This window comes from Botryllus schlosseri, chromosome 1 (assembly GCF_051294905.1).
Source record: "Botryllus schlosseri isolate E-star chromosome 1, Bs_hap1, whole genome shotgun sequence".
In the NCBI taxonomy this organism is placed as follows: Eukaryota; Metazoa; Chordata; class Ascidiacea; order Stolidobranchia; family Styelidae; genus Botryllus; species Botryllus schlosseri.
This window is the reverse complement of record NC_137236.1, coordinates 19,242,003-19,263,469: the sequence shown is the minus strand read 5'-3', so window position 1 is coordinate 19,263,469 and position 21,467 is coordinate 19,242,003. Positions and strand designations below refer to the sequence as shown.

Here is a 21,467-nt window from a genome sequence, read left to right as displayed (position 1 = left end):
GCGTACACACACCACATTATTTACTACATATTAATCACATTTGTGATAATTTAATTTCAAACGAATTGGCAATAATGCCGTTGTAAAAAATAAAACGAACAAACGAACGAATGCCTTTAGAAAGAAAGTGAAAACAGTCCTTATCATCAGGTTTCATCTTCTGATGAGCCAGTTAAATAACCAGCATGCGGCCTTTTCTTTTCAACACCCTGCAGAAATAAAATGAAAATGGTGATTAATAGCTAAGACATTCGTACTGCGAAAATGGCAGAGGTAGCGACTAACGAATGACTCCTACATTTTTTTCGCCCATACTTACTAAAATGGATTCGATTCTGAACTATTTCCACTCAAGTTTTCAAGTTTTATTATTATATTTTTTAATATTATATGACTAGAGAACTGACTTCAATCGTCACTTCTACTTGATTATCAAGATCAACGATGACTACTTCAGCACTCTTTGAAAACAGCCACTAACACAAAAAGAATTCTTGACTAGAGAACTGACTTCAATCGCCACTTCTACTTGATTATCAAGATCAACGATGACTACTTCAGCACTCTTTGAAAACAGCCACTAACACAAAAAGAATTCTTGACTAGAGAACTGACTTCAATCGCCACTTCTACTTGTTTATCAAGATCAACGATGACTACTTCAGCAATCTTTGAAAACAGCCACTAACACAAAAAAGAATTTTTGACTAAAATTTCTTCACATTCTGTCAAAAATGATCAATTCAATAATCCACATAAATCAGTTATTTGGCAGCTAACTGATTGAGAGAAAGGGCATCCGAGTACCAGGCATAGCTTTATAAATATATAAAAGTGTTTAATTACAGCAGTCGATTGATGATGTCAAGAGCATAAATTGAAATCAAACCTTCTATCGAGATCCCCCTTTTTGGCTGGGAAAATGCCGCAGTGCCTCACCCACTACACGAATGTAATCTTTTTCAGAGAAACTCCTGCCATGGATCTTTTTGCAAGCTCCTAAAGGTATTATCATTAACATTTGGTTTGGCAGTCATTCAACTTCATGAAACATTTTTGATAAAATAACAAACAAAAATCATATTCAAGTTCAGTTAAAACGCTCAGTATATCTAGCACAGTTGTCCCCAGTCGTTTCTACACAGCATGTTTCCTAGTGGCGTGTTATAGACTTCGTGATTCACCCTCCATTCTATGGTAAACACAAAGCATGGAACAAGATATTTCAAATGCTGCATATTTCTCATGACTGCTCCGTTTATAAAATTATAATGCCTGCACTGGCTAAAGCCAGATTCCCTCTTCACATAGTGGGGAATTCCCCCAGTTGGAAACCACTGATCCAGCCTCATTAGGGACATGGGCGTATAAAACAAAGGTCGAACAATGACATGTTCTCGGATTATCATAAATGCTCCTCACTATATATGATCTTGTCCAAAGCCAAGTTGCTGAAAGCCTCTTTTGCATTTTTGCCAACGCGGCTGTAGCAACTCCATACTCCAGCGCTGGCGACCTTTTTCAAGATGAATCGAACAGTTTGCCCTATATTGTCGCCTCCGACTGAGCTGAATCCAATTATCTGAAATCAAGATATGAAAACAGATTTAGTTAACTATCCTAGACCCTATAATCCTGGTAAAGATCTTCACAATCTTCTTAGATTAAGAATAAGATATATAGAAGCACTGCGTAAAATCCAAAATTCCACATGCATATTTCAATGAAAAATAAATAACAAATTTATTCACGCTGCCAAATGAATAATTCACAATACGTCAGTAGTGTCAGTAGTTTACAACCACTTGCCCATACCGGTCCTAATAAAACTTCCAATGTAATTGCAAAGTTTTCGCAAATTCAGTAATTTTAATTATAATCTAATACCATATAATTCTAACATCATTTGGAAAAAACTGTAGCTGCAAATCTAATCATAGTATGATTTGACATAAACTGTAAGAACAACTCTAATTCCAATTTAATTTTTAAACACAGGAAGTTTTATGGTTGCTTAACTTTCGTGTGGAGGCAGGCTCACATCTTTATGCTGATTAATTAATGTTTTTATCATATAAAAACACCACAAGTTCAGTCGCCAGTCACCATGTTTAATGGTTTATCCAAGCATGTTGCGTGAACTATACAAATAAAAAATGAATCTGTATGGGCAGCTGATTCTCGGTGAATGAAATAACACAATCATATTGGTACTCCAAGCAATACGATCAAGTTCTTCTACTTCCATAATTTATACAATAAAATCATGAGCTCAACATACCGCATCGCTTGCGAATTCTTTATTTTGTTGTAATTTCTTATCAAATGCTTTCAAATCCTCATTAGTAGTCATGGTTACTGGGATTATATCTTGCACAATCAAATCTGATGGCTTCTTGCTGTTTTTTCTGCCTTTGACACTGTGGCTTATTTCCATTATGATAGGCTCCAGACTGGACAAAGTGGCTTGCATTTGTCCAATGCCATCTTGCATTTGTCCAATGGCATCTTGCATTTGTCCGACAGCATCACGAACATCATATTCCAAGTTTCCTTCAACTATAGTACCTGCATATACCCAATACCCAATGATTCTTCAGATTCCAGTACCGGAACCGCAGCGATCACACTTGAGCTACCTTCCATGCTGTCTGCGAATGAAGATTCTTCTTCGTGGCTATCAGTATTATCAGATGTTGAAAATGTGCCTTGTTTGAGCTTCAAACGCTTAGCCTTCACCCAACGTCTCTGATAGGATCGGCGCTTCCGCATTGTGTCCTCCATATATTCTGATTTCAAGTCACCGTGCAGTCACTTGAGATTCCGCAGAAACAGCAATGACCAAAACAATATTATTAATCTGCAGACCTATATAAGTAAAGTTTCATTTTAGGCGATTAAAGTCGACTGTTGTGACAGGTATCTATCAATCACATCAGTTTTTGCAAAATCGGGTCTGGTTTACCTTGTTGGCCACATCAAGAAGTGCTCACTGAGTGATGTGACGACCACCGGTTAGTGAGTGTGAGTGGTCCCCATCAGACATGGGGTGATTACTTCATGAATGTAATCGATTGCGATTACGATTACTTATGAATCACGCGATTACGATTACGATTACAGCAAAATCCGCGAGTAGTCGATTACGATTACTTCGGATTTTTTTCGAATGTAATCGATTGCGATTACTTGGAAATGCTGTAATCGTCGTAATCGATTACGATTACTAATCACGATTACCCCATGTCTGGTCCCCATGAGCATGCCCAACGATTGCTGTTTCACGTGATCAACAACTGTGCTCCCAACGAAACCCAATCATGACCTGTCCTAGTCTGAGATGCAATCTCAGAGTATATCAAATTGATGCATTGTGCAAACCACTAAACCAGTTTACTTAATTGCTGATACATGCTCATCTTATCAATACATTATATACCATGTGATGAGCACGCTTATAATTTGGATTGGTTTTTGAGTTACTTAACACATCAATGACTATTGACTATACTTTCAAAGTCATTACAAACAACATCAATAACAACTTCAAAATTGCAGATTATCAAAGGATGTGATAAAATGTTTCCGCGTCAATTTCGGTTATGACTATGCACTATTGCAGACCTTCATTCACTGCTAGTTTAATTGCCGACAAAAGCAAGATAAAGCAGAAGTCAGCCCGCGTACGCATACAGATTCCAGAGCGAACTTCTATATTAGCACTGTAAATGTCCTAATACGTTTGCTAAAGCACCAGCTACCCCAAGACAGTAAGCTAGTCGTACCGTTCTAAACTTCCGACGGCCTGCTCTCAATATCTAGGAATATTCACTAACGTTACACACAAAAGACAACCCAATTAGTCTATGAATATTTACTTCCTCTTTTCCGACATCAGCAATCTGCTTCAGTCCGGCAGCAACCAGAACCAGCACGCTACTATACGCATGACTGGTCTTTTCAACCGAAGGCTCCGGAGTTATTATGCTTCCGGAGCAGGGTAAGTTGCACTTCACGCAACATAATGAAGGGTTAATGATGTTTTCTAATGGATATATCGAAGCTTTCGCATGAGATCGAAGAACACCGGATAGGAATATATATCGTTTTTGAATGTAACACCGAAGTATCCTTTCTACGTATTTTAGACATACCTGCAAGCGATAGAAAATTAGCATTATTAGGTTAACAACGGGATATAACGAAGTCTAACGCATGTCATGGAACAACACCGAGTAGGAATTTATTTTGATTGAATATAACCTCTAGACCATCCTACTACGTATTTTAGACATTCCCCCGACACTTAGAAAATCAGAACCTAATCGAGATGATCCGAGATGATCCCGGATGATCCTTTTACGGTTTCGTGTTTGCTGGGTCCACACATCAGGTCCGGCATATTTGATAAAGCGATGATCTTTTCGGTCGATCATATGACATTTGCACGACGTGGACGCGCGTGTGTTGTACTTGTGCGCTTTTGATTCAGAGGTAAAGAAGTCATCGAAATATTCGGGGCAACGACCGCAGTGAAACTGATACACAGGGCCGTAACAGCACTTCGCCAGGCCCCCCCGAAAACTTTGGTGTTGGGCCCCCCATATGATGATAAACCGAACTTCTGGGGGGCTTCGCCCCCCAGACCCCCCTCACGCTGTATCCTGTACGCCGTTAACCGCTACTTATCATCTTTCATGGGGCTCCGTTGACTGGGTACGCTTTTCTCGCCTAAACGCGCGAAGCGCGAAAAATTCTGTAATTCGTGATTGAATCGGTAAATATGATCGGGAATTGCATACGTATTGCTATCAATTTTTACTGTCTCTCTGCTCACCTAATCAGATTTACAGGTAGAGCTGAGTGAGGCGTGTTTGAATAGGTAGGACCCCTCAATAATAATTAAACATCTTCGGGCGTATACCCATTGACACGAACGAAACAGCACTTCGTCAGACCCCTAAAAAAATCTTGGGTCTTGGGCTCCCATAGGGTGATAAACCGACCCCCAATGACGTTCGCTTTGCCACGAAATTAGTCGTACTGTTTAGTGAGCCAGCGCCAAGCGCGAAAATTTTCGATAATTCATGATAAAATCGGTCAATAAGATCGGGAATTGCATATATATTGCTATCAATTTCTTGTCCTCTCTGCTCACGTAATCAGATTTACCGGCAGAGCTGAGTGAGGTGTCTTGGAAACTGCAGGGCCCGTTGGTATGACTCCGTAACATAATGTTATTTCGTGACTTCCTGTCTGCTATATCAAAAAATATAGAATCGCCCAAACGTAGGCTACTAAACTAAAAGACACACACGATTTCAAATTGGTATTTCTTCACTGGTATATAATTTTCCCCTGCGGGATGGTATTTGTCTTGTGTGGTTCAGATTGCCAAGACAGGAACATTCGGCGTCAGTCATTTAGGCGCTTTTGGACAATTAAACCTACATGTATTTTGTATATATAACGAAGTTTTCGGTCAGCATAAGGACGGTCCTTTTCGGCCAAGGTTTTCTCACTGCCGATCGTTCTAGCACATTTCTTGGAGTCGCATGTCACATGGCCTGAAACTTTATATGTCTTGGTATATCGTGGCGCGATAATGACCAACGCAAATACGCCCATTTCGATAATCTTTTGTTTTGCTTGTTTTTTTGGGGGGGGGAGCAAGAGTACTCCAAAATCAAGATATGTGGCAACTTCAAGTCGCGCGCAGCGCGAAAAAATTTTGAAAAAGTTGCATAAATTTTCAAAAAATACTCTATAATTTATGCTAATCCACGAAATAATTTTGGGCCCCCTTCGAGCTCGGGCCCCCCCCAATTGGGGGGTTTGGGGTGCGGCAGTTACGGTGCTGCTGATACATAAACTTGGCAGTTTCTAGTTTCCGCATATATATCTTCTATGTTTAGGACGCCGAATCTCTTCAGCAGCGACTTATTGGATGGGCAGCCTGGCCCCTTTGGGGCCCTAGCTATGATTCGGAGTATTTTATGCTGTAGTTTCTGCAGTGGCTTGAGTGCAGTTTTACTGGCAGCTCCCCAACAGAGGATGCCATAATGTAACTTCGATTGGATTAAGGATTTAAAGAGTATCAGAAGAACATATGCTGGCATATAAAGCGCCCAAAGCTGTAGAACAGGCCGCACTTCGGTGATAATATAGCCTTGTTTCTCGACAGCACCACGGTAGTGAAGTAGGCTAATCGAGTGTATTCATTTATATATATATAACAGTGGACACTGGACAGTCTGCAACATTGAAGAAAATAATAAACACAAAATATAACAAAGACAGTAATCATAAACCTACTAGTTAAAGCAATATGGAATCAATAAATAGATGTATAATTTATAAATTAACGGGTACATTCTCTCATATCCTATTGTAATTTGAAAAAAGGTAATCCAGGTATTATGGGTTTTAAATTCATGTTGAGGTAGTTGTTTGACAGCGTATGTTATCGAGTTGTAGGTCTAGGACTAGGTACTAGGTAGGGAGTGGAAAGGTGAACGATTCAAATCATTTTTTTCGTGAGTTTTATTGATTCAAAATACTTGTAACGATCATGTAAATCATGTAACTTTTCCTGCAAACGGAATTTGTGATTACGGTTTGCAGAGTAGACGTTCCTAGTTCATGAATCTATAGGTGTCCCGCCGGCCATCCGACAGTCGACGAGCATGTCCACATTCAAGTCGAAATACAAGCAATTACTATTAAATAAATACAGTCCATCCTCAAGATTACAGGACCACGACTGACCTATCGACCTCGCTTCCCATGACATGCCGCCCTATTCTTGTCGCTTTCTTTTTCTATACTGTCTTCTTTACTTTCATTCAGTGTGCATGCCTCCTCTTGACATCGCCTAGGGCAGGTGCGGGCAACTTCTCTAGTCAGCGGGCCGGATATAGGAAAATTAAGTAGCCTACTTGGCGGGCCGGATTGCTGAATCGATGCATTATTCGCCCATTTATCCATGTATACAAGAAATAAATCGTATTTAATTAATGTGTTTTACCGACAGCAATATCACTTCAAAGCCATTTATCGCCGATAAGGACGAAGACAATGTGGACTTGAAAATAGCATTGTCATACAGGCGTCGTCATGTCTGCTTCCAGCTGATCGATGAACACACGGCGCAATTCCTAATTAAGATTTCAACGCGTTCGATAATCCCGGTACCCCAAATTTGCCAAGATATTAATCCAATACGGTTTAGTAGGTGACGAGATAGCTTGGCTGTTCTACTGTGTGGCCTATTTTATCCCGATATTGAATTCATGCGGCCCGCGGCCTCTATGAAATTTGAAAGTGCCCCGCGACCTGTTTTGAGTTTGCGACCCCTGGCATAAGCGGCGTCTTACAAAAGCCTAGAAATGTGCCGTGCTACAAGTCGACGCTTACGGAATCAAAAATAAGAAATATCGGCCTGGTGTAAATGATAATTGTAGTCGAAAAACACAATGATTACCACAAATGACATTAGGGTTGAGTACATCGTAAATGCCGATGATACAAGCATAGTGTCCTATATGGTGTCGACACAGGCAAATCTCACGGTTCAATGAAATTGTATCACGTCACAATTTCCATTTGGCTACAGGCAATTTGACGGTCATTTTTGACCGGCTTGCCGAGCATTAAATTTGATGAATCGGGTATCAATCGAAAGCTGACTCTGCACTGATTACGAAAATATAAATTTTATTCCACTCATGGCCCTGGAACCCCCACAATCAGCCCCAAATTATTCATTGTTAAGTAGATTGGCAGTGTGACGCAACATTGCTGTCTGGCGAAACGAGAGTGAGCTCAAGAGCAAGGATGCGGCCGAGCGGCGAGAGTGGGACCAGCTGACGTCGTCATCATCCAATTCTTTACAGTTTGGTCCCCATACGGAGTGAAGGTTATGTCATTTATTCCTAAAGCAATCAGCAAATTCGCAACATCTGCGTTGGTTACCGTTGCTATAGACCCGACTGATAGCCGGGAAGATACTCTCGGTGCCTCATCCTCGTCACTAATCGCCAGTAATTCCTGTATTATTTCCGGACTAAGCCAGTCGACCTCATGATCTGACACTGACATATTTAATGTTTATAGCTACATAGACGGAAAGATCTATAAGTTGCAGAAGAATGCGTGAAGGTTCATAAGGCCCTAATGCATTCTGTGTACCACTATCCTTACAGGTAAACGAAAGGCTCGTAATGTGTGCGACTATAGGAAGTATCGACATCGACACCCGCCACCAACAGCGCAACCTGCCTGTGGGGACCGACACTACAAGCGGGCTAATACAATATTTAATGTATATAGCTATGCCTAGACGGAAGGATCTCTATAAGTTGAAGGAAATTGCAGTAAAATTTGTAGGTCCCAAATACATTCTGTGGACCCAGTTCTACCCTTACAAGTCGAGGAAAGGCTGGTGTGTGCTCGCTTTTAGCGAAGCGCCTATAGAAAGTATCAACAGCGCCACGCGTCTCTGGAGCCCTACGCAACTAGCGGGCCAAGGCAATCGATATCATAATAATGTGACATATCCATTCCAACGTAGACTATTTAGACGTAGCCTACATATCTCTATCAGTTGAAGGATAATGCGCGAAAATTGGTAGGGCCCTAATACATTCTGTGGACCCAGTTCTACCGTTAAAAGTCAAGGAAAGGCTGATAAGGCGTGCTCGCTTGTGCCGAAGCGCATAGAAAAAGTATCAACAGCGCAGCGTTTCTCTGCGACGCGATTGCTCATTGCTATTGCCGCGACGTCAGCTGATCCCACTCTCGCCGCTCAGCCGCATCCTTGCTCTTGAGCTACACTCTCGTTTCGCCAGACAGCATTGTTGCGTCACACTGCCAATCTACTTAACAATGAATAATTTGGGGCTGATTGTGGGGGTTCCAGGGCCATGAGTGGAATAAAATTTATATTTTCGTAATCAGTGCAGAGTCAGCTTTCGATTGATACCCGGTTCATCAAATTTAATGCTCGGCAAGCCGGTCAAAAATGACCGTCAAATTGCCTGTAGCCAAATGGAAATTGTGACGTGATACAATTTCATTGAACCGTGAGATTTGCTTGTGTCGACACCATATAGGACAATATGATGCAAGTCTTCTCGCATCGACGAACTTACGCGTAAGCTCCACCCTCGCTCGCTGCGCATACACATATAGTAACATACAGTCACTAAAAGTTGACGTATGTAAGCAAGTAGTGGGGAATCTCGCAAGACTGGGGCTACGGGCCACAGTATCATTTAAGACGGGAAACTGTCCGCGGGCCGGATCCGGCCCGCCCCTGGCCTAGGCCAAGGTGGGTGTCTGATTCCATAGACTAATCCAATTCGCTTCGAAATCTTCCTGTCTATTCATTGTATCGCATTTCTTGTGGTGTATTGAACTGATAAAATTACTAATAAATCAATGATGATGACGATAATGATTATGGAACGGTAGATGGCGTACACGCGACATGGCTGGGTTCAGGGTTTTCCCCACGAGAGATGCGCTTTCGAAAGCGACACAAAAGCTGTCGAAGCGTGTAGTAACAGCTTTAGCACAGTCAGATTCATCCAAAATGTGTTCACAGTCAAAGCTTAGAGCGTCTGTGCTTGGTGAGTTACGTACTAGATATTTTAGATCAAATGAGGATTAGAGATGCGTAGGAGCGTAGCCCTAATAAGAGACTGAACCGTGTAATCTGACGGGTGCTATCGACCTGCCAGAGTGGAATTGGTGGCAACGTCGCGCCGAACCTTCTCTTTAATTATTTAATTATTCTATATGCAGAAAATCTCTCATCACGCAGGATTTATTTCCAAAAATGAACCGAGATTCCATAGGGGCCGACCAGTCGTTGAAATGTGATTTCGTGTTGTATAATTATAGCAGCTGATTCCGATTTTTAAAAACATATCTCAGTAGACTTCCCCAACTGAACAGTGATGCTCATTGTCCAGTCCAGTGAGTGGATGATATCTACAGCTAAAATCTGTTGTACCGGATAGCTTCAACATTAGATTTCCTTATAGTTATGGCAGTACCATAGATCGATAGTCACGGAGAATGATTCGATATTATTCAAGTTTAATGTATAATGGATACTGTATTCAATGTGATCAAAATGATGTAAAGATTTGCTTCAAAGTCACCTGAAAGATGTGCCAATTGTTAAATAATATTGCAGCTAAGCTAACACGTCCATTTCAATGTTTATTTATCTTGTAGCTTACATCCAATTGAACATGAACATACTTTGAAACCGAACTACTAACGTTTTACTTACTGTCAAGTAGGAAATAAATTTTTGTTACATCACTTTCAACCTTGCGAGAGAAATTTTCATAACAATTTGTTGTACAAATTCCAGCAACGTGTATTACAACTAAATCAGTAAAGAAGAATGATGACGTAATTCATCCATGGGACCACTAGTTAGCAAGCGACACTTTCCCAGACGTCCAAGGTTTCTCAGTATAAATTGAGTACAATGTAAGATAGTTACCCCCCGTGTCATAATTGTCTGTCTAATACATCAAGACCACCTCAAGTTGAAGTAGGAAATGGAAACTGTGAAAACTGCTCAAGTAAGAGTTGCTTTTTTTGCCATATCTTTTTAGTTCTAGGATCCAGAGTTTCAGGTGTCTCAAGCATTGGTGTCCAACTGTCTGTCTGCTGTTAGGAGCTTTGGGTAATGGGTAGTCTCATTGTCAAGGAAGTACGAGCGATTAATGCTTAAGAAATGGAATTGTTAACAGGCATGTTTTGAAATGATTGTAATTTTTCACGAATTTAATTCGATTCAAAATACTTAGTAGTGGAATATTTAAGTAGGTATTCCTGGAAACAATATATATGTTTGGTTTGCAGTTCATTGAACCATAGGACGATAGTTGGCAGAAATTCAATAGGCTACAGGTGACCTTTGGGAATTCTAGACTCAAATTTAAACGACAATGAAATAATCGAGCGATCTATTTATATATAGTGCTAAATATTTCCAGTAAAAAGGTACTTGTGTAAAAAATTTAAAAAAAACTTGCAAAAAGTTAATGAAAAATCGAAAAGAGGGGCAAAAAGTTGCATGAAAAAAATGAAGAAAAGTCGCAGAAAGTTGCGATACCGAAAACAGCTTAAAACACCATACTACATAACTTCTGAGTTTTTAGGAAGCTGAAGTTGAAAAAATTGCCCTAGTAATAATTAAATGGGTATAGTGCAAATATCTGACTTTGCGGTTATGCCTATGAATTTGGAATTGCAAGTATGAGCTCGTACGTAAATAGCAATCGCCTTCGTGTATAATTTGCACGTTCATTGCAGACAAAAATCCAGAAAATTTAAAGAGATACCGGTAAAAAACACAATTTCTGAGAATCGCCTTGCTTCAAGGGCAATGCATACATAATCTACACAAACAGTTGTTGGTAATTTCTTTCGAGACAGCTGCAATATCCTATTAAATTATCTTTGGATGTACATATTGTGCATCAAAGCCAAGCCATTCGACACAATAAGGTCCCTCAGCCAGTTTTTCTGGCGGTCAAGATCTACTTTCAATTCATGCATAGGATTTGTGATGATACGCCCATCTTCGCCATTGTTGGTAGCAGATGTAGGCTAATCAGTCGAATCGTAACTGCAGATTAGCGTAAGTATTCCGCAAGTTGGTAATGGTTAAGAACGACAGGTCTAGGCTAATTTTTGGTTGCTGAATCCGATTCTGATCCCGGAATTTCTCTATCATGCCAGATTTTTTTCCTTGACATTTGCCTAATTACTTGAATTGATCAAATTTCAACTTGTTTATTTAAGTTACAATAAGCGTATGAAAACAACAGTTCTAGTATTGTTTTGGGTAAACTTAAATCCGGTGGTTATCAATAGGACGATTTTTGACCCGTCGCAAAAGTCAAAATTTTGTGAAATTTGTAGCGATAGGTCTAAAAATATTTGAAACCTGCATTTTGTTTGTATCGTAGATGTTTGCACTGTCGGTGTACTTACCATTTGACATTTTACAGCTTGTAGCCTACGGTATTTTATAGGTGTACCGTTGTAGACGGCGCATTGTCTGCTCATTGTGAATCGTACGGGCAAATGAAACAAATACCGGTAGGTTGATATGGTAAACGTACTACAATATCTTATCTGAAGTAAGACTGCATCCGAACATTGGTTCTTGTATCGAGAAGCGGGTGATGAAAAATTGTTATTTAGGCAACATTGAATGAGCAGAGTGCAGAATGCAGCAAGAGTTGTGTCACCACCAGTGTTGCCAGCCAAAGCTGCCGTTCTCCATTATTGGCATGCTATTTTGTAAGGACAAAAACTTGCAACTCGAGAATGTAGGAAAGTATCTTTCGTTGTAATACAACGAGTTTTAATGATATCTATGATAATGCCTGATGTAACTACTGGAGTTCTTCATAGGTCCAGATATCATTCAAATAGAATTTTTTCATGTAAAAATTTGTCAGTTTCTAAGTCAGGGCAAGCTATTTCGTAAGTACAGACAGTTCCAACCAGAAATGAAGATTAGTAGTACAATTCTAACATTATGTGCGAAAACAACTAATTTATATACACGGGGGCAGGATCTTGTCAAAATTGAATATTTCAAGGTAAATAAATGTCAAGATTTTCACTTTTTAGGACAAAATATTCTGTTTTTACATAGAAAAAGTCCCCCTAGTTATCAATCTTTTTTAATCAGAATATCTCGACTTTCCAAAATATATGTGGGTGAAATGAAATATATGTGGATGAATTCGTTTTTAGTTGGTAGCAGTTACCATCTCTTCACATTGTGCTTGGGTTGTACCGAGAATGGACGTTATCAAGAAAATAGTAATTCATAATTCGTTGGCCCGGATGTTCAAACCGGAGGATAAGTGTAAAAGAAAAAACATTAGAAAGTCGGGCAGGGGTCAATCTTCCAAGCAGACTTGCAAATACTACCAATCTAATTGGTTGCCAGTCAACTATGGTAACTGATGTGGTTTCAAGCGCAGATTAAAAAAAAATTGGCCGCAGACATTCTCTTCAGAAGGCCGCCGTAATGGAGCTGCAATTAAATGAATTTCGGATAAGCCCTGTTCCACTTAGGCGGCTACATGTCATCGTTTCTTAACCTGTTGCAAAATTTCTGCCGTGATATCACCGTCGCACTTGCTCGACGCGATCTCCATATTGTAGCTTGATTGCTTTATGTAGTATGTTGCGAACATATATGCTGCGTCACTTACTTTGCATCCACATGATACAACAACAGCACTGACTCTCAATGCCACTTGCAACATATGCATAATCGCCATACTGTGGAGGCTTAGTTGTACACCACCGGTACCCTGCTGTGCAAATGCCATCTTGATCTAATGGGGAATTAATGCACATGTATAATTTGGATATTAACGAATGTACAATTCACAGGAATGATGTAACGAAGGTGCTGTCGGTTGTGCCTCATTATTATTGATGTTGAATGATTGTAATTTTGTGCATATGGTACAGTACTGCGGCAATATCCATTGGATTATTTAACAAAAGCTAAACATATGCAACTTTTTGTTATTCATGAATGAATTGTGACTAAAGTCTGTAAATGAGTTTGTACCTAACTGCACATATGCATGACGCATCCATTTAAAGCACACGCGAATCGGTGTTTTCAAGTACAACGCCGATAATAATAAATTTGCTGGAGTCGCCAATCCAAAATCCCACGCACATGATCCGATTTAAGACGTTTCCGGATTTGACTTTCTAGATGTTTAGCAACCAAAACCTTTTGAAATTCGTAGGCCGCGAGGTCCCGGTATTGCGTTAGCCAGAAAAGACGAAATACGATAGTAAGACTACTGCCTATCAATATCATGATGAAATATATTAGGAGGAAGCTTGCTCGAATCGCTGCAGTAATTTAATTCTTGCTATGCATTTTATTACTGTCTTTTATAGCTTTATTAGGGCTTTCGCTATCTGCAAAAATGCTGTAACGGGGCACATGCGGCCTGCGGGATGTAGTTCGCCTCCGTCTGGTATAGACCAATGCGCAGGCATTCACATTGATTTTAGGTTGGTGAAATAGCAAGATACTGCACTAGGCTTTAGAATTTAACATGCATGTACTCAACAAAAAGCAGCCCATATTATATAACATAAGATACATGAGGTGGTGACATGTTGACCCAATCGCTAAATTAAATTTGTGAGAATTGGTTTGTCTGAGCACTAGCTTGTTAAAAAAGGAATAACTCAAATGTATAGTTTTCAACAACATGTGGACTATATATGAGACTGAGCTAACAATGTTAGGAGCCGGCATTCTTGTGTGGTTAATGATATGCGACAATGTTATTCTAATCATGCAAATACTAGCACAGTTTTCTTTATGTAAGGAATGTGGGCTTCAATTTTGTTGACATCAAATGCATGTCTACATTTCTCAGTTGAAAATGTTAACGATGATTTTCTAATCCAATCTTCTATAACACAAAATATTATTAGCCTATTCAGCAACACATCAGTAATCAACGATTTGCACTTCGTCATTTGATTGAGCTCGTTTGTGGCCTCCTCTGTTACTAAACAGCCGGCATCGAGATGTATGGGGAATCACTCTCAATTGATTCTAACACGAATTTGAAAGCTCCGTGTGAAAATAGTCAAGCAAAATATCACCAATGCAACATTCATCGTGATAAAGGCATTGGAAAGTGCAGCCTCATTATTAATAAGAGTATGCATGCCGGAATGACAAGCTATAACTGTGATGTTCGTGGAAAAGAATATACTCGAAGGGGTGACCTCAATTTACACACGGAGATGCGTTCTTGTGTCATGGATGAGGATGATAAATGTCATAGTTTTGAGAAAGACATCACACAAAACCATGGCCTCGAGCTACATAAGGCTCAGCGTGCTGGCGGTGAAAGGTATAAATGTGATGTTTGTGGGAAAGAATTTGTGCGAAAAAGAAACTTGACGAGGCACATGGCTATGCATGTTGGTGTCAAGAATCATAGTTGTGAAGTTTGCGGGAAAGGATGTACTAACAGGAGTACGCTAAACAATCACATGAATATTCATTGTGATGTCAAGAATTATAAATGTGATGTTTGTGGGGAAGAATTTGCGCAAAGGGAGGGCCTCCGTCTACATATTTCGGTGCATTCTACTGTTATAAGCTGCAAATGTGATGTTTGTGGGAAAGAATTTGTGCTAAAACGTAACCTGAGAAGTCACATGGCTATTCATGTCAGTGTCAAGAATCATAGCTGTGACGTTTGCGGGAAAGAGTTTCTTCGTAGGGATAATCTAAAAAAGCACATGCATATTCACAATGATGTCAAGAATCATAAATGTGATGTTTGTGGGAAAGAATTCGTGCAAAGCAGTGGCCTCCATTCACATATGGAGGTGCATTCGGATGGCAGCAAATGTGACGTTTGTGGAAAAAAATTCATGACAAAGGTTTATCTCAAGTTACACATGGCTCTGCACTCGGGCATCAAAAACCATAAATGCGATGTTTGTGGGATAGAATTCAGACAAAATATGGGCCTAAGGGAACATATGGCTGTGCATGCTAGTGGTAAAAGCTATGAATGTGATGTTTGTGGAAAAGACTTCGTCCGAAGAACGAGCCTCAATTCTCATTTGAAGATGCATTTCAATGTCAAAAAGTATGAATGCAAAGTTTGTGGGAAAGATTTCAAGCATATAAGTAATCTCAATCATCATATGGGTATTCATGCTGGTGTCGAAAACCACACTTGTGGTGTTTGTGGAAAGAAATTTATGCGAAAAGGTGGACTCAAATCACACATTGCTGTGCATGGTAGTGTCAAAAACCATGAATGCGGTGTTTGCGGGAAAAGATATACTTCGAAATGCAACTTGAATAGGCATCTTCGCTCGCATGCTGGTATCGACATCCATTACTGTGAAGTATGTGGAAAAAAATTCCCTGCAAAGGAGAACCTTAGACAACACATGGCTATTCATGTTGGTGCCAAAATCCATAGCTGCGATGTTTGTGGAAGAAGATTTATTTTCAAATCGAAATTGAACAGGCATCTTGGTGTTCATGTTGCTGTCAAAAATTGAGAATGAGATATCGAACGATGTTTGGATATGATTTGTCACTCTCAAGTGCGTTTTCTACATTAATTGCTGACTATGTGAAAAACTTCGAATGTTTCTTTTTTCTGATGCGTTTGAATCTTTTTCTCAATGCAGTGACGTTTGTCTGTAGTCTCAAAAACCATGAATGCTGTGTTTGTCGAGAAGATTTACTCTGAGAGATAACTTAATAGACATCTTCGTTCTCATGCGGGCATCAGAATCCATAAATGCGATATATTTGGGAAAGAATTCACATCAGAGGACTGCCGTAGAAAGCACCTGGCTATTGGCTATGCATGTTGGTGTCAAAAGCCATAAATGCGATGTTTGTGGAAAAGCATTCATTTGGAAATCTGAACTGAATAGGCATCTTGGTGTTGATGTGGTGTATAAATTGAGATATCGAACTATGATTGGATATAATTAGGGCTGGGCACAATGATTCGAGTACTCGAATCTGAATCGAGTATTAATTTTAATGATTCGAGTCGAGTAGTAAAATACGATTTTTTCGAGTACTGAAATTATACGCTCCTCGCAACTGAAAGTCAATTTACAAACGAGGATTATAGATTTGATACTATTTTCCACTGAGGAAGCCTTGAAACCTTGATTGGGCGTGTCGCAGCATAATAGACATAGTACAAAGCTACGAACGTTACTGAACATTTCCGAAGTCATGATCGTTCCACAACATTTTCATGAAGTGCAATGAAGTCGGTACGGTCGAAAAAATACCGAATTATCATTAATGTGACGAGTAACATGCATTATGTTCTTCGTGGTGGCATAAAATGTACATATTTGAACTTTGACATAGTACATTCTGTTGTGACGTCATAATTGGTGATACTCGAATACTCGACTCGAATCATTTTACGTGATTCAGAATCGAATCACTCAGGTACTCGATTTTGCCCAGCCCTAGATATAATATGCTGTTCGTCAATTCATATGCGTTGACTGCAATAATCACTGACTTTTTGGAGAACTAGATGTTTTTTTCGTATTTTAATATTGTGCTCAATGCCATGGTGTTAGTGCGCCGTGTGCTAATCCCGCAGAGTGTGTTACATATCAGGCGGGGGAAAATCGAGTACTTGAGTGATTCGAATCTGAATGCGTATTTTGCTTCGAGTCGAGTCGAGAATTCGAGTATCAAATATTATGGCGTCATAACCGAATGTAATATGTCAAAGTTCAAATATGTGCCTTTTATGCCACAACAAGAATACAATGTCTGGTATACATCACTTTAAAGATACTTTGGTTATTTTTCGACCATACCGATTTCATTGAACTTTGTGACAATGGTTTGGGATGAGCAGTAGTTCGGAAATGTGTTATTTCCAGCAACCTTCGTAACTTTGTACTATATGTTTCGCATGCTGGGACGCAGCTGTTCAAGGTTTCAAGGCTTCTTCAGTGAAAAATACTATCGAAACTACAGTCCTCGTTGATAAATTAACTTTCACCCGAAAATAATCGTATTTTACTACTCGACTCGAATCATTAAAATTGGTACTCGATTCAGATTCCAGTACTTGAATCATTGTGCCCAGCCCTAGTTACATATTAAAACATGCAGCAACGCTACTCTACTTTGAATTCACCCAATAAATCGTTGATTTTGAAAGGGATCGCTATAAATACAGTGCCGTGTAGGATACGAAATCAATCCATTGATATACTCGAGTAGATAGAGAAGTAGCAACTTACAGGGCATGTTCAAACTACTTCCGGTAGATATCAAGTCAAGGGATTGAGGGGAGATAATGAATGTAGTTAGCCAAGTAAATTTTGGTTGACGTGAACCACAACCTAACATTGCCTGACGCTTCTTTTCCAATGGTATCGCCGCATAATCAGTTTTACTCCTAAACTCAGATGTCAGGGCTAGACAAGGAAGGAAAGGAAAGGAAAAGACGTCGTTTATTTTTGTCCTTGATGTTTTTGTGGCATATACACCGATTCATGATATACATACACACGATCAGCGTATATGCATACCATGAGTGAATTGGATTCGCGACCCATTGAACTAACAGTCCGTACTGCAATCTCCCGACACACCTTCGATAACACATACTAGTTTTACCATATGCCATGGAGGCATTTGGCACAGGAAGTGTTAAGTTTATCCAAAAATAGCTTTATTTTGGCATTTTTCAAATTTTATTTTGGGCAGTTTTGACACGACAGCGTTTCGTATTTGTATACTCGAATTAACGATGTGAAACGCTGTTTCATATCAAGCAAAAGTCATAAAACGTTGAGTACCCACTTTGTGTCATCAAACAGCGAGAGTAAAAACTAATTGACAAGGATGTCTTTCAAGTTTGAATGCGTCCATTCATTGATTGAAATACTTTTCATCATTTTGCTAGATTATATATGGATGCACTTATCGCGTATTAACAAATATGCGTATTGTCTTCGTGTTTTTTCATTCCTTATGGCTTACGCAAGACATCAGAGATGAGCAATGAGCTTGGATTAGGTCATTAGGATTACGATTTCGAAAAACCGGATTTAGGAAATTTCGCCGGATTAGGATTTGAGATTTTATTTTCAAAGGATTAGGATTGGATTTACTGTTTGGCGAATGGCAACAAAGATTTTCGTCCTACAACGATTTAACGTTAAAGTTAGTACTTCATGTCTGTTTAACACTCATTGAGCGATTTATATATTGACCACCCAGTCACATTGTCCGTTACCTGTTCATGCCGCTTATTTGAATGTTTCAAATTCTCCTGGTGAGGCGAATCTAATAAATTATGTATCTATATAGGCGTATGATGTAGGCAGGGCCGTAACAGCACTTCGTCAGCCCCCCCCAAACGTTGGTCTTGGGCTCCCCAATTGGGGGGGGGGTTGGAATGCGGCAGTTACGTCCCTGGATGTAGGCTATAGCCTGTATCAGACGAGGCGATGTCGGCGGAGCGTTAGTGTTTGTTTTATCATCGCTGCCATCGGCCGAATCGCCGCCGATTTTCATTGACAGTGTCAATTAACTCGGCGACATCGCCGGCGATGAGAGAAGTGAGAGATGCGCTCATGCGTATCCATATATAAACCAGTGTCGAGACTTGAATAGCGTCACTTCTGCTCAAGCCGTATGGCGGACAGACCTCCTGGCGAGACTTGGCGAAATGAACGACCTCTTTCGTTTATTATAGATCTTATGATAAAATGGAGACTGACTTTCTCGAATTGTTAATTAGCGAGGTGGCGAAACGTCCGATCATTTATGACACGAGACGGCGGGATTATTACAACCAGATTATAAAGAATTTTGCATGGCGCCAAATCGCTGAAAGTTTGAAACGTTCAGGTAAAATCTATATACTTTTTATCATCAAACACAAATAATTGAACTAGGCAGTCCAATATGATATGTTTTGATGTACGAGACGAAGCATCAGTTCATCTAATTTATAATTATTAAACTGTGTTTGAGGATTAGCATGCCACATCAGTGATATCTTTTACGACACTTTATGAGCGTTATGAAGTGATTAGGTTGAAAGAATGAGCCTCTCTGCATACGAGTACATGTAGTAGTTAGTAACGTCATGAATGACAGTGCAATATTATTATATATTAGTATGCTAAGGTGAATGATAAATTGGTTTGTGGAAGAAGCAGCTCAAGTCACATTGACAGTAAGTTCAGCAAGTTGAATTGTAATCATGAGGGTGACATTTTCAGAGCAACAGGTGCGTATCAAATGGAAATCTTTGAGAACCAGATTTACAAGAGAACAGAATAAAATGAAGAACTCCAGCAAGTCTGGTGCAGCGGCCAGCACATCATCAACGTGGCAATATTATCAGCAACTGCAGTTCTTAGTGGCGCCAACCATGCCTAGGCAGTAGGTGACAAAATCTGTATCATAGAAGCTACTAACTGTGTTTGGTGTCTCATTTTTGTAGCACAAATTCGAACATGGACACAATTAACATGTCTGATTTCGGTTGCATTGATTCCGACGAGGACTATCAGCCATCGTCAGATTCTCATCTCGAAGTTGCACATGACGGTGGTATCACGCCGGTTACTGAACACGGAGATGTGAATGGTCGTGGTAACAAACTTACATATCACTCCAAATGCTTTGCACTACAAATGTGTAAAATGGACATCAGTCACTTTGATTCCACTGCGACAAAATGAGATATTATGTGATAAGATTGCTCTTCATTAAACAACGGCCAATTCCCGATCTCCTCTGTACAACCCAGTGACAGGAAGAGTCGATTAATTTCAAACCTTATGAAGTGCTCAATACCGAATGCTGTAAGAATGATTTTCTTTTTCCAGGTTGCACACCATTGAATAGGAAAAAACAGAAGAGAGGTCATAAAAGAGGGATTTCTTCAGATGTGGCTAGTCTTATTGCAGATCTGAAGGAACCATCACCAGGTGACTATTTATTTAAGCATAAAATACTTGAGCTTTATCTGATATCCCGAATTTGCTTCAGAATATGACGAAGATGAACTCTTCATGGCAGCTATGTGCAAGAAGTTGAAAAGACTGACGGATTATGTACATAAAAGCAAAGTCCAAATGAAAATTCATTCTCTTATTGAAGAAGCATTAGCTGTGCAGACCGATGCAGATATTCCGTTGTCATCATCTATGTGTCAATGAACTCAAAAAACTGATTTTCTGATGGTTCGACTTGACTCTTCTCATATTCTCCAAATGCGGAAATGACTTGTCTCGCCTTGGGCTTTTGAACTCGCGATTTCGGTGCGGTACCTATATAGTAATCCTGCGGATACTGATAAAATTAAAAACGTTTTATACGCAAAGTATGTCTCAAGACATCGGTGATGGGAAAGAACACCAAAAGGGCTTGTCACGGTGCGAAGTTTCCGGTAGCCAATTTAACACGGGTATGAGTACGACCGTGAATAGCAAAATGCTTGAAAACCCCTGGATTAGGCTTATAAGAAATCAGTGTGTTACAGTGTTGGGATGACTCGACTTGACTCGAGTCACCTTTTTCGTATGACTTGACTTGACTCGACGTATCTAAAATGTGGATTGACTCGTGACTCGGAACAAAATTCACGAGTCAATTTCAAGTCATCAACTAATCGGTGTCGATAAAAATCATTGTATCTTGCATACGGTCGGATTGCTCGCGATACGCTCGTGTAACCCGTGAGAGCGACTAATTCAATGAACGGGCGTTTGACTTGACTCGAGTCAAAATGTGCAATCTTGACTCGAGTCAAAATGTGCAATGACTCGTGACTCGAAGGTAGTGACTTGATCCCAACACGGGTGTGTTATGTGGTCAGGAC

General features: G+C 39.9%; 3 protein-coding genes across 4 annotated transcripts; 2 read left to right on the top strand and 1 right to left on the bottom strand.

Annotated features, from left to right (window-relative positions):
- Positions 1-16: 16 nt before the first annotated feature.
- LOC145437856 (uncharacterized) lies at positions 17-2,772 on the bottom strand. Its single transcript, XM_080315208.1, has 4 exons — positions 2,640-2,772; positions 2,282-2,568; positions 1,423-1,582; positions 17-209 (listed from the first exon to the last, which is right to left on the bottom strand). The coding sequence occupies exons 1-4, from the start codon at positions 2,770-2,772 to the stop codon at positions 202-204; spliced, it is 588 nt and encodes a 195-aa protein (XP_080171334.1). The 3' UTR covers positions 17-201.
- A 7,827-nt stretch (positions 2,773-10,599) lies between these two features.
- On the top strand, positions 10,600-18,047 carry LOC145444221 (uncharacterized). The gene has a single exon (XM_080322169.1). The coding sequence runs from the start codon at positions 14,623-14,625 to the stop codon at positions 16,126-16,128; it is 1,506 nt and encodes a 501-aa protein (XP_080178295.1). The 5' UTR covers positions 10,600-14,622; the 3' UTR covers positions 16,129-18,047.
- Positions 18,048-19,072: 1,025 nt separating this feature from the next.
- LOC145444208 (uncharacterized) lies at positions 19,073-20,833 on the top strand. 2 transcript variants are annotated; one of them, XM_080322146.1, is made up of 3 exons: positions 19,073-19,483; positions 20,473-20,574; positions 20,636-20,833. In XM_080322146.1, exons 1-3 carry the CDS (start codon positions 19,342-19,344, stop codon positions 20,803-20,805), a joined length of 414 nt encoding a protein of 137 aa, XP_080178272.1. In that variant the 5' UTR covers positions 19,073-19,341; the 3' UTR covers positions 20,806-20,833. The 2 variants fall into 2 exon arrangements, with proteins under 2 accessions (XP_080178272.1, XP_080178281.1); XM_080322155.1 differs by lacking the exon at positions 19,073-19,483 and adding an exon at positions 19,679-20,230.
- The last annotated feature ends 634 nt before the right edge of the window (positions 20,834-21,467 follow it).

Coding starts and splice junctions, on each gene's coding strand:
- LOC145444221 (XM_080322169.1), top strand. CDS start 14,623: ATGTATGGGGAATCACTCTCAATTGATTCTAACACGAATTTGAAAGCT.
- LOC145437856 (XM_080315208.1), bottom strand. CDS start 2,772: ATGCGGAAGCGCCGATCCTATCAGAGACGTTGGGTGAAGGCTAAGCGT. Junction 2,569..2,639: donor ATTCGCAGACAGCATGGAAG/GTAGCTCAAGTG, acceptor GGGTATATGCAG/GTACTATAGTTGAAGGAAAC. Junction 1,583..2,281: donor AAGAATTCGCAAGCGATGCG/GTATGTTGAGCT, acceptor TCTTGATTTCAG/ATAATTGGATTCAGCTCAGT.
- LOC145444208 (XM_080322146.1), top strand. CDS start 19,342: ATGGAGACTGACTTTCTCGAATTGTTAATTAGCGAGGTGGCGAAACGT. Junction 19,484..20,472: donor TGAAAGTTTGAAACGTTCAG/GTAAAATCTATA, acceptor TTCTTTTTCCAG/GTTGCACACCATTGAATAGG. Junction 20,575..20,635: donor TCTGAAGGAACCATCACCAG/GTGACTATTTAT, acceptor AATTTGCTTCAG/AATATGACGAAGATGAACTC.